We start from the raw sequence: 19,007 nt of genomic DNA, 5'->3' as shown, positions 1-19,007 counted from the left end.
GAAGGACTGTGTGGGCTTTACTGCAACGCCTTTGGCAGCACTCACGTTACTAAGAAAACTTTGCTTTACCCAGTCCTAAAGGAACATTTCTGAAACCTGCTTGCTATTTCTATTGTGCATGCAGGATTCAAACAGCAGTTAGGTATTCAGGATGACACTGGCACATACACAGACCTGCCTCTTGCTGCTTAACTAAGAATTGAGCAGAAAAAGACTTCTTTTGTAACTTCAGCTCTTCATGTCTGCTGCTTAATCTGCTGTATGATTCCTGTGTTTTGATATATGGGAATTACTATACTTTCATAAAGTATTGGTTATGTTGGAATGAAAAGAATGTTACTTATTTCAAGTATTTTCACTTGTTTGCCTTAGCTCTCATATGGCATGATATCTGTTGTATTGTGGATCAGATGGTGGTATGTGGTACTCTGGTTTAGTACCAGTTTCAGGACAACCCTACAAGCTACGAGAGCTAAATGGTGGCAAGTGCTTTTTTCCACATGGGCACCAAACTAGAGCTAAGCACCATAGGTACAATGCACAGGAGGCTACCAGATGTGAGTTTTGTGCCTCCTATCATGAGGTTGCATAGTGAAAGGGGGCTAACATAATGCTACTTGCAGTCCATAACCAGGAGTTCTCAATACAAGCAGCAAGCCTCATGCGTTCCTCAGTCACATCTAGCAGTGACAGAACCACTTGCTTGAAACTTGTGATACCAATGCAAAATGAGTCTATGTGTCATAAAGACATCGTCCTGTAGAGGATTCAATGCTTGCCTTGTACAGAGTTGCTGTAGCAGTGTGTTTCATGAAAGAGCAGGTGGAAGGGGAGAAAGTCGTGTCAGTCACTGCAGGAAATACTGAACCCAGAGGACTGAGAGCTGCAGTGGAAGAAAGCTGCTAATATCCAAAGCAACACAGTGGGCTGGTGCTTAGATGCAATAGTGATTACAGGTTTTTAAGAGACCTAGAAAGAAAATCATTATTTGCATTCAAGGGAAAAGTGAGCAAGTAAACTCAGCAGTTCCACTGCTCCACTCCACGTGGCATTCCTGCACCTGGCATTGATGTCTTTCACTGGACAGGCTAGATGCAGAAAAGCACATCTGCTCCACTTCTGGATTCTGATGCCTTGTATTTTTACACTCCACATAGTTATGAGTTTGTCAGGGAGAGACGCAGTTCAAAAATGCTACTTCCAGGCAAAGAGGAGCTTTACCTCTGGTTCCAAATGGGAAGAATGTCAATTGTTTTCTGATAGTGGTCAGGAATGTCTTCTGTTGGACGTGTGTCCCTTCATTGTCAGGGAAAGTTTTAAAATCTCCTGGCACTGGTAGGGGTTCATGGTGTGTGTGGTTTAGATCAACTGCTGCTTCCAATTAAGGTTAAGTGTTTAGTGTTACCCAAGTGTTCCTTATAGTCAGTGTGTATTTTCTATTTCAGAGTTATGCAAATTTGTTTTTCTGTGACATTGGGAAAAGTCAAGGGAAAAGAAAACATGCATTACTGTCTTTTTCTGGCATCTCTGGCAACCATTAAAGTCAAAGCAATCTCAGTAAAAGGTTGCAACTGGCACCAATAGAGCACTGCACCATTATTCCTGGAGTAACAGCGTAAAAATAGACTCTCAAACTTAGGCACATTTTGTCTTCTATCTCCTTCCCTTCAGATGCTAAGGCTGCTGCCAGACCCTGCTGCTGCTTTGTCTATAACATGCACCAAGTTGACTTTTCCTCAATGCCCTTTCAACTGACACATTTGTCAATGTATTGGCCATCTTTGCTGACTTCCCTGCTGTATCTCCAGTTCTCTTCCATTATTCCCACATTGCAGCAGCTGGCATCCTCCTTGATGTCTAAATGGATTTATTACTTCCCAACTGCAAATCTCACTATCTCATTGCTTACCAACTAACATTTAACAGCCTATTCTGTGACTTCAAGGCTATAATTTAACCCTTTACTTTTCTTATTCCTTTATTGTTGTTCCATGTGAAGACCTGTGGGTTCTCTCTCTTTCTTTAATGTCCATGCCTTCCATTAGTTCTGTTTTCTGAATCTCTATATTCTCTGTATAAGCATTGCACCCTTAATCCTTTTTTTTTTTTTTTTTTTTTTTTTTTTTTTTTTTAAGTGTGTTCTTCTGTGTTGTCACCATCTTACGTGGTTGTTAGTAACATATAAACTATTTGAGGTTGTTAGGAACAATTACCCTGTGTATCAAATGTGAAACCATGTTGAGGACATTTGTAAGTAATACAGGCTGAGATGCTGGATCTCTCTGTCACTGGTACCGAATACTCAGTCTAAGGAAGCATATGTCATTCTTCAAAATGCCCGATCATGAGAGTTTATTTCCCAGTTTTCACAGAGTTTATTCCCCCCTCTTACTTCAATACCTTATGATTTTGTCTGTAATTTCTTTGTGAAGCTCTTACTTCTTAATTTAATACTTCTGCTTAATGCACATTCCCCACATCTTCTGCCATTTTGTTTTATCCACCAAGACGGTCTCCCACCTACTTCTCTGGTTTTATTTGCCTCGTTCGCTTCCTGATACATACTTGCTTGTCTCTCAGTGTTGAGGCACATACCCCACATCACCCATAACCAAGAGTGTGCCTGCCCTGGGGTCACTGCACATCTGGGAAACTTTGTCATTTAATTCCACTGTTGTAGGCCACATTGCTTTGCCTTTCAAATCTTCCCTTTTTATAAAGCTTGGTTATATTAGGCTCAGAACATAAAACGCTTTTAGTCACACACTAATGCTCAAAACAAACAATGAAAAGCTCCAACAAAAGACTTTGTTTTCAGTCTTTGTGCATGTTTTAGCTTGGCATGGAAAATAATTTCCTTGGTTTGCTTTCTGACCTTGGGCAAGTAATTCCCCTTGGCACATCTGTTTTCTTCTGTGAAATAGAGATGAAGATGCTGAGCTTCTTTGCAAAGCATTTTCAGAGCTACAAATAAAAAGTGTTCTATAAAAGGTAGTTGATATTTTTATTCTTGACATGATTGTTATTCTGTGTGTCAGTCAGCGAAATAAGCACAATGTCTATTCTTAGCAAATAATAATGGTGGTAGTTGTTTTGACTCGTCGAAGGTTTTCTTGAGTGGCTAAGTTGCTAATGGAAGTGATGTTCTGAACTCCTGCAGACTTCTCAGGTTTTTCACACCCATGTATTTTTTGAAACTGATGTACTGTCTTCCTTGCTTTCTTTTTATTCTCACACAGAGTTTTTTTTATTTTGATGTAGGGTCTGTTTTTCTCTTTCATGGCAAATACAAGATCTGGCCTTAGTATTCTTTGGTCTTCAAATTGTTCTGCTCAATTCACTTGTCTAGTAGAATTGCCTTTAAAAAAAAAAAAAAAAAAAAAAAAAGGAATTAAATCACTTTCTTTGTTTTATTTTATTTCATTTTTTTTTTTTTTTTTTTTTTTTTTGGCATATGAAGAGTTTCCTTTGCAATGCCACCACCAAAAAAAAAAAAAAAAAAAAAAAAAGTTACGCTACTGTCCCTTTTGCTGTTTGCTCTGTAGGAAGAAAGCTCTCCCAGATTGCTGTTCACAGATTTCTTTTCCTTTGGGGATGGTCTTATTTTGAGCAGTATTGTTCAGTAATATCTGTGCTTGGGAGAATGCCAAGCTCGTCCAGGGCAGCACAGGCAGCTCTTTCCATTGTAGGGCTTCCAATTAAGCTAATGCTACCAGCTGTGTGTTCTTTTGTCTGCCCTGGACTAGGTTGTGCTATTGTGCTTCACACGGCATCTCTCCAGCAGAGCCTGTTGTCTCCATACTAATAGGCTGGGCAAGAAAGGGGAGTTATGAAACATTAGCACTCAGGAAAGAGAGGGGATGTAAAGCAACTTCTGGCAGCGTGAATTATACTGAGAAATGCAATGGGTCTTCTAACCGTGGGAAAAATGGTTGGGGGGAGGGGAGAAGGGTGTAATCTTTTGCATTTGGATCGTGCAAAAGTGTCTTACAAAGGAAATAAGGTATCATCGCAGATAGCTAGTGATAGGACTAGAGGGAATGGCTTCACCTTGCACCAGGGAAGGTTTAGGTTGGAAAGTAGAAGAAATTTTGTCTCAGAATGAGCAGTCAGGCATTGGAACAGGTTGCCCAGGGAAGTGGTGGCATCACCATCCCTGAGGGTGTTTAAGGAAAGGTTGGACGTGGTGCTTAGGGATATGGTTTAGTGGGTGACAGTGGTGGTAGGGGGATGCTTGGACCAGATGATCTTGTAGGGCTTTTCCAGCCCTTATGATTCTATGATCATAATCTCCAAAGCGTAAGAGAAATGAGATTGCCCATCCCAAATAAGTCATCTAACACAGTAATGTCAGATGTGGGACCAGGATACAATCCTTCAGATTCTCAGCCTGGTGACAAGGCCTCCAGATCTTGTTGTTTCTTGATATTGGAGGAAATGTGTTGAAGAAGTTTGGGGGGAAATTAACAAAAGAGAGGGAGGGGGATACATGAAGAGGAAGAGCAAGTTGCTTTGGCTGGAGTAGGTGCTAAGGAGGGAGTGAGAACAGGCCATGGGAGCATGAAAATGTATGTTCTGTAGTCAGGGAAGAAAAAACAAGTAGGAAGAAGTTAAATCTGAGTTGGAAAAACTGGAGGGGAAACTTGCCTGACAATCTGGCTGATCGGTGGCAAGGAAAGTGTGATTTTTGTCAAATGGTATTTCAGATCACTGTTTTATTCTCTTAACAAGAATTTTGCCCTGGCTTGTTTTGAGCAAGTCTATAAAATGAGAATTGCTAATGCCCAAGGTTTAAACATGATTTGTTGTTGGTATTTTTTCTCTAATACTTTTACATAGACTTTCAGAGAACACAGAACTAGAGTAAATCCCTGTGATGTTACCGGGATGTTATATGTTGATAAAATTGTCTCTAATTATATATTAAGCTTCTTTAAGGCTCAGTCTTTTTGTTTCCATATAATTGCTGCTATGCTGCAATTCTCTGCTCTGCAGCAGGCAAGCTAGCTATTAAAGAGGGTATCAAGACACTGTGCACTACTTAATAACTTCTCAAACAGTGCTGGTAAGGAAAATTAAAAGATTGAGCAACAGTGCAAGGGTGAAGATGAACAAAGTAAGAGATGGAGGAAGTTGCACGGTAGACTGAAGTAATATATGCTTCATCATTAAATAGGTAATCAAGTATAATCCAGTGAGGGTTACACATGAAATGAAAAGTTTTCATTTTCTTTAATGGATGAATGGAAAGTGCTCGTGCAACAGTTTGAGCAAGGATGCTAGCAACAGATGAGGTTTGGCTCATGTCAGCAGAGGTTTGGCACACAAAGAAGTGAGAATATTGGAGTCATTCATGTCAATTAAGGCCACAGTTTCCACACACTCCTTATTTTTCAGTGGGCTACATTAACTTTGTAGGTAGTCATCCTTGTTGGGATGTCAGGATCAAGATGTTGATTTTGTGGTTTCTCTAACACTTTCTCCGGTAAAAGTCACTGCCTGGCTTTAATCAGTTTCACCTCCTTTTCTCTGCTCTTCTTCATCTGATTGTTATCATCTCTCCAACAGTGCTAGCTGGCATCCCTTCCTCTTGCCAGGGCTGCCAGCACTGCAGCTTCTTTGCACTTCTTAACCACGGGCACCCTAAAAAGCAGTGGTACTTTTTCTACAATATACTCATCTTCACGTGCTAGCGGAGATGGAAGCTAAAGCCATTCTTCAGCTAAGGTTTTGTGTCTGTGTAACTTCTTTGAAATACTATTTCAAAATGTTTTTCAGGTAGTTCAGGGTTGCTCAAAGACTGAGGAGCTATCACTCCTCTCAGCCAGGGCCTGGGTGCAACTGCTGAATGCCAGGTGAAAACAAATTTGAGAAATGTTAAGTATAGGAAGCCTTACTATTGCTTCTCTGCTTGGTGTGATAATTTGGCAAGGCAAGTTCAGTGTTTGTCTCTCTAGAATTTAATAGAAAATGTACAGGTTGGCTTACAGTTAAATAAATCTTGACTTCTGTCCAAAGAGAGATATTGTTGAGTTCTCCACTTAGTAGTCTTTGAAACTTGGCTTTTGCAAGCTACGCTTACTTCAAGCTCTCTCATTGTGTCCTACAAAGGATGGTGTCAAAGTAAGATTTCTGTACATCTTACCTCCCTTCAAACTTGTGAGATTTCTAGTTTATTTTTCAAGGCTCAGATGAGTTATTAAATTTTAATGTGATAGATTTAATGTTACCATAGTTGGCAAAGCCTCTTTAAGGAAGGAAATCTGACCCAAAAAAAAAGACTTCATAAAAGGCTTGTTAACAAAAACATCCTAGAGTTGTGGTGTTTGTGTGCACCAGAGATGCAAATGCTCTTTCTAGTAATGTTTTTTACTCTTAAATTTATTCTCTAGCAGAACTTTGGATTATTTTTCACAAACAAATAAACCCCAGGGGTTAGGAAGCACATCTGTTAAAACTTAAACACAAGTTTGTTTTCCAGTCAGGACAAACTGAAATCCCTTAAAGGTTAATTACAAGTGAATTTAAAACACTGTTAGTGTTCCAAGTTGAGTAGTGGAAGGGAGGATTGGTTAATGTTTACAGATAAAATGTAAATGAAAAAGTTTTCTATAGCTATATAGAAAAAAGAAGGAAAGAAGGAAAGAAAGGAAGAAAGAAAGGACAGACTTTTATCTGCATTGCAGATGAGAATATTCTTTAAGATCTAGAGAATAGTGCTTTTTTTTTTTTTTTTTTTCCCCTCACGTCTTACTCTTATTTCCTTCTGAATAGTTTTCAGGATATATTAAAACTGTGCTGTCACTCATCACGAAATAATTCAGTTCTAAGTCTGGGATGAACTGTTGTGTTATGAGGGAAGAATAATTTGCAAGAGCAGAATTGCTATCTGAAAGTGACTAAAAAGATTTAATGAAAGTTTGAAACTAGGCTCACTTGATCATGGGCCCCACAATCACATTTTATCCCTACATCTTGCATCTGAGATTATGAACACCAAACAGAAAGCCCCATAGTTTATCTGTTTGAACTTCTAAGTTTTCATGTTGTGTTTCTTTCCTTTTTTTTTTTTTTTTTTTTTTTTTCAGGTGAGCCCATTTTTGTAATGAATTTATGGATGTTTTGAGACTGTTTTAGGGGTGACGGGTAGGCAAAACACTATTTTATGGTTAGCATGGCTTCTTACTGGGCGGATGAGAACATCTCATTGGAAGAAATCCAGACTTATTGTTATTCCTTAGTCTTTGCAAGGAGGAATTTGCACGCTGTGGTCCCTTGGTCTTCATCTGCATCCTGAAACTGAGCAAGGATTTGCAGAACAGTCAGCACAATATTATTCCCAAAGTAAACAAGAAATGGTAGCTTGTATAAAGCTATAAAGATATTCTGATTGACTAGTGTCTGTTTATTAGGTGCTCAAGTCACCTGATGTTGAATTTTGCCCCTTGAATCAATTGTTTATCGTAATCTGGATCTGGATTAGTACAATCAGGGTGATGGTAGGGTTGATTAATTTTCAAAATGGATTAATAAATCGGTAAGTATTTTCTTCATGTGTAATGTATAGAGAAAACCTCAGGTTCTTATGGACTGGATTTTTCTCTCTTATTTCTGAATGGATGGTGGGTTCCTGGCTGTCCCATTGCAATGGGGAACAAACTAATCAGAACATCCTTCCAGGTAAACCATTATCCATCTGGTGCTGAATCTTATAGACTCCAAAAGAGAGAGTAGGAAGGAGATGAGATGTTTCTGTAGAAAGGCAGTCCTCACCTTCAGCAGGAGTCAAGAGAAAGCTGATATCTCCCACTCAAATAGAGCCCTTTTGGTTTCAGAGTCTTCAGAGCACTTCTGGAACACAGGGCAGATATACAGGGAAAACTGAGTATAACCTGTCTCTCTCTATCTCAGATAACAGGTAAAGTCTTGTTTCTCCAGCTTCACATTCAACTAAATAGCTTAGAGGTACTGCTTTATATTTATAAAACATGGAAACAACCCAGGAGCAGAGAAACTGAAACGATGCTAGCATTGAAAACGCCATCTATGGGAATGACATTGGGATGTGCAAATCAAGTCCAATGGACCAGGACTTATTATTTAGAACAGAATTTAGATCTAGATTCTGTTCAATTAACATATACTAGGTTAGTAACCGTGTACTCAGTACTACCTTAGTTTCTAAATTATAAAAAATGAAAAGGACCCTAGAATGCATCTTGGATTACTTAAAGGGTGGCCCCTCATGCTTTACACGCAATATTTAGCATTTAAGGGAAAAAAAAAAAAAAGTTGCTATGTCTTTTGTTTAACCAACAATTTAAATGGGAGCAAAGTTACACTCTACAGACTTACTCTGAAGACTAGAGATCTTACATAAACTTTTTCAATCTGGCTTGTCAGTTTGTGGTGTATGAGGCTGATATGTTGTGATTCATTATCATGAAAAAACAGTGAAAGATGAGGAAGAAAATGGTCTCATTAATTGCAAGAGTTAAATCTCAGTCCTTTTTTAGTGTTTCTTATTTATTGCTGCACAAAATAGTTTCCTTTTAAACTTGCTTTTATATATAGATTTTTTTGTTACCTTTTTTTTTTTTTTTCTCCCTCAATTACAGCATCTGGTAGTTATTTAAGATTCTACCATTGTTTTCATTTTAGAGAGAAAACATTTTAAAGACACATTTGTAACCATAGCTATTTAAATTCTGCTTTGCTGGAAGAGCTTATACAAGCTGATAGACTAGATATAAATTATTTATTTCAAGTTGCATTGGCTGTGATCTTTATTTTAAAAAAAATAGCATACTGAACACAAAATTATTATTTTTTCTTTCTTTCTTTCTTTAGACACCATGCCAAACTAACTTAGAAGAAATTTTACTCAGAAAGACTGATTTTTTTTATTATTATTATTTATTTTTTATTTACTTTTTTTTTTTACTGGCAATAAGCCCACCACTATTGGAAATTCTGTAACTTTGCATTTTGAGGTAGACAAGAAACTGAAGAGTGAAACATAAGGCTGTGTACTTGCAAGTGTTTATTATACAAGAAAGAGTCTGTATGTATATCTGCAATAGAGAAATACTTTAAATTCTGTAGACAGTCCTGATATTATCTCTACACAATGTGTGGAAGTCTGATCCATTTTATTCTTTTAGCTGGTGAAGGTCCAGTTTTTTAATAGCACCTGTTATCAGGTTATGCAGGTGAATTAATGTCTTTCCAACTTCTGCATAGACATAACTTACGAAACAATAGCATTTAATAAACACTGTTGTTAATTCTGTGTTCCTTCAGTGTTAAGCCTGCAATGTAAGTGAGTACAAACCCATTTGATCTTGGCATTTTTTTCTGTCCTGAGTGGTGAGGTCTTAAAAGTTCCAGCAATATTTGTGTTTCTCTAATCGGTTGCAGATTAATACACCTTGATCGTATCGGCAGTTGAGTAAGCATCAGGTTGGAAATACAACCTCTAAGGAGGTAATAGTAAATAAACAGTTTTGATTGGCAAGATACCCTTTTTTAGCATCTAACTCTGTGTATTGGATAGTCTCTAAGTGTACAGAAATAAGACCATTTGTGAGCATAATTAAGTGCATATTGCCCCAACCCAACACACACAGTGCTTATAAGCACTTAATGGAAGAAAGAGCCAAAAAGGCAACTTCAGCCCTGAGGCTATTGTAATAAATATGGTGCAATGCTGAGAGGGAAGATTTTAAGCCTTTATTCGGTTTGCTTGCTGGTATTAGCATTTGGCCCTGTGGAGCTAAATGTTCCGTGCTGCTTTCTTCCCATTCACGTTTCAATAACATGTTCCACAAAAAGAGTGTTTCCCACTTCACAGTACTGTGAGTGCACTGATTATGCTCAGTCTGAAATATGCCTACAAGTGTACACATTTCCAAGTGATTTTTGTAATGAGGTCCAACTGGTGTATTTTTAAATGTTATACTTGAGATACTGGAAGGTCATACTCCATATTTTATTGAAATGGATGGTATCGGGACCTTCTAAATTTTCATTGAACTAAAAGTAGGCTTTTGCAAAGTCTAGTGTTGATGTTTGTTTGTTTTTTTTTTTTTAATCTATGGCTATCTAGCTGTAAGGATATCTATCGACATATAAGTAGCTACAGGTATTTATCAGTGGATAGATCAATATCAATAAAAATAGTTTCTCGTGTGGTAGCATTCGTATTGGGATATGCAATCTAAATATTGCAATACTCTATGGAGAACTGTATCAGGAAAGAGATTCAGGATCTGCATAAATGCAGCTAGACAAGCCTGTTACCTCCGGTGAAAGTACAGATAATGAGGAATGTAAACGAACAGCATACTAGATGAATAGCTAAAGAGATTGTTTAAAGGCGTTCTGAATATTAGAAACTTGTGATACACTGATACTTTTTTGCCCAGTTGACAATAATAATTTGATAACGTTCTGAAAACGAATAGTTGTAAGTATTGAGAATCTAATACCTTTAACCTGAAGCCCAGGAGCTGCTCCAAAAGCTGTGGTATATTCAGAACATATACAAAGGAACAATTTTTCTGAAGTCAAAACACTTGGAAGCCACTCTATGAGAACACCCGTTCTCCCATATTTATCTGCATGAAGTGTTCTCATCAGTCAGAGCCTCAGTGGCATCAGTATGCCCTGGGAATCCATCATGGCATGTTCCAGATCTCTGAATCTTAATTAGAATAAAGTACTGGCTTTATAAGGTATTCCTCTGCATTCATGGCCTCCAGTGCCATCCTTTGGCTAGAAAGTCAAGCTCCCCATGAACCTGACTGCAGTAACTCCATTCAGGTTGAATCGTTTGTCACGTTGTAAATATTCCTATTGTGATCAATAAGTGTTTGCAGAGTAAAACATTACTCACTGTGAGTAAGAGCCGTATGATATGAGACAACAGGTCTGACGCTAGTATATTTTTGTCTTTTTAGGGAAATGTATTCTCGCATGTGGGTTTCTTGTTTTTGCCTGCACCTGTTGTGTGCACAGAATATTCCTACAAGATAAGCAATTGCACAGTTTTGTATTATATTTGCATATGTAAATGCATATTACTCTTTACCATACCATTACTTAATTTCCATGCGTAAATGCAGGTTAACTACACATGTAGCTTTGCCAGTGGCAAATTGAGTATTTCAAAATTTAGACTTGGGTGTACTCTGGGGAATTATGCTACAAGCTTGTGTTGTTTCCTCATTCAAGCTCTCAGTTCTATTAGAAGCGCAAAATAAACACTTGACTGTACTTTGTTTCACCGGGTAATGCTTCAAAATTACAGGCCTAATTATTATTAATTCTTTTGGTATTTATTGATTGCATTAACATTAATCATGATAAACACCTCTGGTATTAATGTGGCTGTCATTTGTGTAGTCCTTCACATTGCTTGCAACTCAGCCGTCATTAGCTGGACCATTAGTTACAAGGTACTCCTTTTTTGTGCAAGCAACACCATGACTTTCTTAAAGAAGTAAAAAGAATGTGCATACTGTTCACTGAACTTTGAAAGCATTTTGTTTTAGTCTTTTTTGTTTAAGGAAAAAAAAAAAAAAGCACAATATACCAAAAGGATAAGTTACATAAGATTGTTGTTTGCTTCTCTTAGAACCCAAAAGCAACTCTTGTTTTGCTTGGATAAGTTAATGTATGTAATCATATTCAGCTGTCTTCAAAAGTTGACAGCAAGGGTGGGCTGTTTTTTTTCAGATTTTCTCTGTATAAAGCAAAGATGCTACTCATGGAGCTGTTGTGCTAGACTTTGAAGAGTGCTTCTCTCCTTGGGAAGCCATGTTAATTCAGCAGCTGTAATTTGTTCTTAATGTTCCTCAGAAGGTCCAGGGTAGGTCCCATTTTGAAGAGAGAAATCATTTCTGGGCAAGGTAAACAGGGCGGTCTTTCAGCTTTCACCATAAGACAGCTCAAAGTGAATAGTAAATCTTCATGACTTTAGTGAATTACTCAGTGTACAAAATTTTATCTGCATTTCACGTGGTTAAAACTGCCCAGTGTCTGCTTTTCAGCAGCAAAAATAGGCCCTATGCACTGAACTGCTCTCATCATCTTGAATACCTCTGTGTTTTCTTGCAGCCTGTGACTTGATGAACCAAGGCATCCTGGCCCTTGTGAGCTCCATTGGCTGCACATCAGCGGGATCCCTGCAGTCGCTGGCAGATGCCATGCACATCCCTCACCTCTTCATCCAGCGCTCGACGGCAGGAACACCAAGGAGCGGCTGCGGGCTCACCAGGAGCAACCGTAATGATGACTACACACTATCTGTCCGCCCTCCTGTCTACTTGAATGATGTCATCTTGAGGGTGATCACAGAATATGCCTGGCAGAAATTCATCATTTTTTATGATAATGACTATGGTAAGTATTACCCGGGCAATTTCTGTCAAATCCATAATACCACGGAAAGCAGTCACGCTACATCTTTGTCTTCTACTAGAACGTTTTGCTTCTAAACATTTATGGTTCTCTCAGCATTTCACATTACCTCAGAGAAATCTATTTCTAAAATCCATCAGTGTTTACAAGTTTATTTGATGACTTCTTTGTTAGAGTTAACTGATAAATGGAGAGCTTACCTGGGTTTCTATTCTGCTGGTGTTTGAAGTGTAAAAATTTTAGCATGTTTTCTTGTTTTTTTTTTTTTTTTGGAGTATATGGAAATACAAGGTGACATTTCAAGAGGTAACATGTAAGATTTATGTTCTGTACAGTTATTTCCCGTGTAGAAATCTCTTGTGTTATATGGGCTTACATTTGATGGTCAGAAGCTGAGGCAGCAGTGAATGTAGGACAGAGACCTCAGCAAGAACAAGCTGCTATTTCTAAATGTGAAACTTGTAGAGAGAACTTCTGTAGAGTGAAGCGCATGTAGAGGAGGGCTGGAGAAGACCATGTTCCTTCTTTTTTTAAGTGCATTCAGTGTTCCTGAAATGTGCTGAATTGACAGTGGCTGTGTAATAGAGTAAGTGAGACACAGACGATGGCATGACAAGTTAGACTGTGCCATCCAGCTTGGTGATTCAGCCAAGTTCAGTCCAAATATCTTCTATTGCTGAGAGGAGATCTAGACAGATTGCTGTAGAATAGATGTGTTATTTAACTAATTTTATGATCTTTTTCTAGGGAAAATTGCTTTGAAACCAGACTGGTTTTCTTCAGACACATCCATTATTCATAAGTAATCATGACTTGTTTGGATGAACATTTCAAAACTTTATTTTCAAAGTTAAATCTTCAAGTTGTCGAAAAAAGCTCACTTCAGCGATTTGCTGTGCATAATAACTGGTTCGTTCAGGTCAGGTGTTATTGAATTTTGTTCCTTGGCTACATAATAAATTCTTAAATTAGAAATATAAAAAATGATGAATAGGAGAATTCCTATTTATAACAAAGCAGCACCTGAAAGCACCAGCCGTAGATCAGGAACATGCACATAACCCAAAAAGCCTGAAGAAGAGAGTATTTTTGTTTTATGCATCTAAGTACCAGTGTGTCTTTGAAGAAGACCATAGTTATGCCAGATAAAAGATATCTTTTTGCATGTATTTGTTTTAAAAATCAAACTCGAATGTTTGTTGTTGTTTTTTTTTTTTTTTTTTTTTTTTTTTTTAATAACTGTATTCATAAACACTAGTTTTAAATTACTTAAGTTGCATTCTCAAATTGCATTCTCAAATTAAAAAGAATGAAGTTCAGACCCATGTTATTCTGTCCTTGATTTCTGGGTACAAATCCTGTTATGGTTTGTGTTCTGTAATGCAAATGTCTGCCTGCAAGGAATAAGTTTCAGACCAGTAGCTAATTTAGTGATGCATCTTCCCCAGATGTGACACAAGAGGAATAGTAAGTTTTCCCACCATCTTCTATGCTTTTCTGACTTCAATAGGCTACAAGTAATGCTGTGTTTATAGAATCATAGAATATCTGAGTTGGAAGGGATCCACATGGATCATCAAGTCCAACTCCTGAGTCCCCAGAGGACCATCCAAAAATCAGACCATGTATCTGAGAGCGCTGTCCAAATGCTTCTTGAACTCCAGCAGACTTGGTGCTGCGATCACTTACCTGGGGAGCTTGTTACAGTGTCTGACCACCCTCTCAGTGAAGCACCTTTTCTTGATATCCAGTCTGAACCTCCCTTGTTGCAGCTTCAAGCTGTTCCCTCGGGTCCTATTGCTGGTCACCTGAGAGCAGAGCTCAGTGCCTGCCCCTCCATACCCTCATGAGGGAGCTGCAGGCTGCCTTGAAGCCACCCCTCAGTCTCCTCTTCTCTAGGCTGAACAATCCAATCGACTTCCTCATACATCTTCCCCTCTAGACCCTTTACTATCTTTGTTGCCCTCCTTTGGACACTTTCCAACAGCTTAATATCTTTCTTATACTGTGGTGCCCCAAACTGCACAGAGTGCTCAAGGTGAAGCCATACCAGCACAGAGCAGAGTGGGACAGTCCCTTCCCTTGACCAACTAGCAATGCCATTCTTGATGCACCCCAGGGTGGCCCTCCTGGCCACCAAGGCACACTGCTGGCTCATGGTCAGCTTGCTGTTGACCAGAACCCCTAGATCCCTTTCTTCAGGGCTGCTCCCAGAATCTTGTTGCCCAGTATGTATGTATAGCCAGGGTTGCCCCTTCCCAGGTGCAGAATTCAGCACTTGCTGTTGATAAACTTCATATTGTTGGTGATTGCCCAGCTCTCTAATTTGTCCAGATCTCTGAGCAAGGCCTCACCACCCTCGACAGCATCAACAGCTTCCCCCAATTTGGTGTCATCCACAAACAGGCTCAAAAAAGCCTTCAAGTCCTTCATTCAAATTGTTTATGAAAACATTGAAGAGGACTGGTCCTGAAATGGAGCACTAGGGAACCCCAGTAGTGACAGGTCACCAGCCTGATGTAACCTCATTTACAAGAACCCTCTGGGCTAAACCTGTCAGCCAATTGTTCACCCATCTTATTATGCTTTTATCTAACTGTATTCTGCTCATTTTGTCCAGAAGGATACTGTGAGAGAGAGTATCGAAAGCTTTAGTCAAATCCAGAAAGATTACATTGACTGCCTTCCTTTGGTCAGGTAGCTAGCTGGGTGATTTTGTTGTAGAAGGAAATTAAGCTTGTTAGGCATGACCTTCCCCTAGTGAACCCATGTTGGCTCTGACCAATGACTGCATTGTCCTGTGTTTTTCAATACGTCCTAGAATAATCTCCATGATTTTACCAGGCACTGAAGTGAGACTGACAAGCCTGTAATTGCCGGGATCTTCCTTTTTGCTCTTCTTAAAAATTGGGACCACACTTGCCCACTTCTAGTTAACTGGGACCCCTCTGTATTCCCAAGACCATTGAAAAATAATTGAGATACACCATTGAAAAATAATTGATGCACACCCAGCAGCCAGACACCTTGGTAGCAGCATGTTCCCCCCCAGAGCTCTGAGAGGCTGCATTGGCTGTGGTGGGAGCTGAGCTCCTGGAGGCCATGGCCTTCTGCCAGGTGGATACCATTGCCCCCTAGTCAAGCTGGCCAAGCTTCAGCATTCTTCCTGCGCACCCTGCTGTGCTGACCTCCTGATTGCTCGTGCTCCCTAGGGGCTGCCTTTGTAAGACAGATGGGGGTGCTCCTGGCTCTGCCCACACTTTGTCAGACCACCCTTGTGAGGGCTGCCGGGTCCTGGCGGCTCCCTCAGCTGCCTTGATGCAGGGAACCCCCTGCCCACCACAATCCTCTGCTCCCCCCTGCAGAGCGTGTCTGCCCCGGAGCCGATCGCCTCAGTGTCAGACTAGACAGATTGGTAAACTGACTCTAATTAGGGACTACTGTCATGTACATCAGGAAAAGGTGCAAAAAAAATCTATATTTAGTATATACTAGGCAGTCTGCTGTCCCTCTCCAATTATTTGTGGGGTCTGTTGTTTTTTTTTCGCTTTTGTTTTTCTTGGACTTTTTTTTTTGTAGTTGGGATCCAATACTTTGAATAGATAGATATTAAATACATTTTTTTTTAATTTAATGTTTAACTCTATGTAGGGTTGTTATCTGTGCAAAGGCAAATGTTTTTTTTTTTTTTTTTTTAATTGTGCTAACTCCCTGATTTGAAAAGCCATCCTGAGGCAACAAGCAGTTTCTATATTCTCATTACACTTCCTTCAGTCTCTTTATACATTCTTACTCTGCTATTTCATTGAATATCTCCTCCTCCCCTTTTAATAAGGAACAAGAGAGCAGAAGTTTCAGATTACTATCTCTAACTCAAGGCCTCTTGTTATTCTCATTACTATGAGACTTGTTCTCTGTCTCCTTCTTTCTGATACTGTAATGTCTCTCTAATTCCTCACTACTCTGTTTCAGGTGAAATCATTAGGCTTGACATAGTATTTCACCTGTTCTTAATTCTCCTAGCCAGTTTTTGATCTATGGCAGTAGTTTTCCCTCATACCTGTGATGACAGTATTTTCATAGCAGTCCCTAGTGAGCAATCTTGCCAGGAGCTTATTATAAATCTTAACGAATTGTGTCACTTTCTCCCCTTTTCCTGCTATTTTACTGATACATTCAAAGCATTTCCAGTATGTTAGCAGGACACAGTTTTTCTTCCCAAGTTTTTTTTACTGACCAAAGAGGGGCTTGCACAATGAGTGGGATGGAAAGCAAGGGCATAAAATGAGTAGCTGGGATCACTTGTTAATGGATTATAGAGCGGAGACTTCTGAATTCAGTGTTCACTCTGCTTTGAGCAGGAGGTTGGACTACATGACCTTCTGAAATCCCATCCAACCCTAATTATTTGGTGACTGTGATGTTTAAGAGCGTAAGTTGTTGGGATGGGTCTGTAGATATGAAATACTAAACATAAACATATAAAAAAATAAGCAAGCCCAGGATCAGTTTAGGCTTTATAAAAGCGAGTTGGTCCAAGAACCCTGAAAGAGCTTGGGTAAGGAAACATTGGCTTCTGCGCCTGTTTTAGAAAGAAATCAAGACTAGGCATGCAGGACAGAGGCCCTGGGGGTGAAGCATCCCAGTGGTCAATATGTCAGCACAGCAAAGTGTGGTTGCAAGTCCTTGCAGAAGCCACAAGTCTCATTCTTCAACTTGCCTGAGAGGATCTACTACGATGTCTGATTTTTCATCTTTCAGCTCACACAGACCTAGACTTTAATGCAGGATGGAAGCTTTGCTCCCTTCAACTGCTTGCAGCAGTTTATATTAGACATTTTAATGTAACATTTAGTATTAAATATTAAAGTAGATGGGAGACCAACACTTGCATTAGGATTAAATTCAATTCTTATAATAAGGAAGATATTGTTCATTTATTTAGAGCTAAATACATCATTCAGTCCTCTGCAGAACTGACACTTGTGCAAACAGACCTATTTCTTGCCCCAGTTGTTTTTTTGCATATAGTGATCTTTCCTTTTCAAGGCAGAAAGTGTAACACTAAATGATGTCTCCATATCAATAAATAGCACTTGAGAAGTAATGGGAATATAGATTTTGATGTGTTAATCCTTTAATTTTTCCTATTGTTCCTACGTTTTTGTAAGTTAGAAAATACGAATGTGCTGTTGGCTTGGTTCTGGCAACAAGAAGAGTTCCATTAAGAAATAATTTCTCAGTGATTCAATTTAACAATTTATTACCAAATACATTAGTTATATTGCTGAAATAATTTCCAGTAATATTTTTAATACGTGAAAAAAATGTTTCATATTTACAGTAAATTTTCCTAGAGTAAAATTATGCTCATGTCCAAAGTAAGTAACTGTGATAAACCAGATCCCTTGCACCTTTAAAAGTGGCTGATTTGTGTGTCAATATATAAATATTGTAGATTCTTATTCCTATGAATTTAATTGCTTTTGATTTTTATCTTGCAGTCTATCGTAGATTCTTTTTCACTATCAGGGAGTTAGAGTATTATTTATAGCTGGAAATGTGTCTTTCTGCAGGGCAGAGAGTTATTTGCTGGATGTTATCCTTTTGTAAAAATGCCAGATTCTTTCTGAATAGCAGTAGACAAGTATATTCAGTTTTAACATTTTAACGCTTCTTCCAGCTAAATGCTAGAAGATTCAAGTACACTTAAAGTGCCTTTACCAAGAGAGAAAGTCAGTCTTTGGAGGAAGCAATTATTTCAGTAACTCATAGGCAGCTGGATGTTAAAGAAGGCATGTAGAAATGCATTTCTGGAATAACTGACATCTAATTTTTTCACTGATAGGTATTTTTTCAGATAAAACCGTAGTTAGGTTGGCTATTTAAACACACACACACACACCCTTGATAACAGTAAAAATAAGTATTTTTCTGCTTTACATAGTTAAGCTCACTAAAAGATTTTAATAAAGCCTTTGTATATATAGTGTCTTGTCAGTAACAAATGAAGGGATAATACATTTAAGCATCCATATTAGCTTCTACTCTTCTAGTACTTACTGCTCATTTCAAGTGGTAGGATCACTGTGCTGCAGAAGGTAGCTCTGCATCTCCCTCTTTCAAATGTAGGGAATGGACAGAGACACTAAGCCTCTGGACTTTTCCCTGTGACCATCAACAGCCTTTTCAGTAAAGGCACTTTCAGACCAGATAATGTATATGTATAACTTATACCTCTGGAAATCACTAAATTTAGAATTGTGAGAAGAGCCACTGACATCTGTAAATATTTTGATCAAGCTTAACCAAGTTATTACATCTTCATTTTATAGTCTCAAGTCCAAATTGAGTTTGTAACAGTAAATAATGCAAATCCTGGCTCGGTACAGGCATGCATCTGCTATGGCCAGTTTCTAAATATTAACCTGAAAAAGACTCTTATACCTTGAAGGTGTTAAATCACAGAGCGAAACAAATGAAATAATTGTTTGAGATCTGAATGTGAGCACCCCGGCTATATGAGCAGAGTAATTTACCTAGAATACCAGAATATGGTTGAATTGTTTATTTATTTATTTATT

General features: G+C 38.7%; 1 protein-coding gene across 1 annotated transcript in view; it reads left to right on the top strand.

Annotated features, from left to right (window-relative positions):
• GRID2 (glutamate ionotropic receptor delta type subunit 2) overlaps positions 1-19,007 on the top strand; it is a 709,039-nt gene that overhangs the window by 396,356 nt on the left and 293,676 nt on the right. Inside the window, exon 3 of the mRNA XM_032187515.1 lies at positions 12,121-12,405. Coding sequence (XP_032043406.1) covers positions 12,121-12,405 — 285 coding nt within the window. The remainder of the gene's footprint in view (positions 1-12,120; positions 12,406-19,007) is intronic.

The sequence above is a fragment of the Aythya fuligula genome, chromosome 4 (genome assembly GCF_009819795.1).
Source record: "Aythya fuligula isolate bAytFul2 chromosome 4, bAytFul2.pri, whole genome shotgun sequence".
Classification (NCBI taxonomy): domain Eukaryota; kingdom Metazoa; phylum Chordata; class Aves; order Anseriformes; family Anatidae; genus Aythya; species Aythya fuligula.
This window is presented reverse-complemented; position numbering and strand designations above follow the sequence as displayed.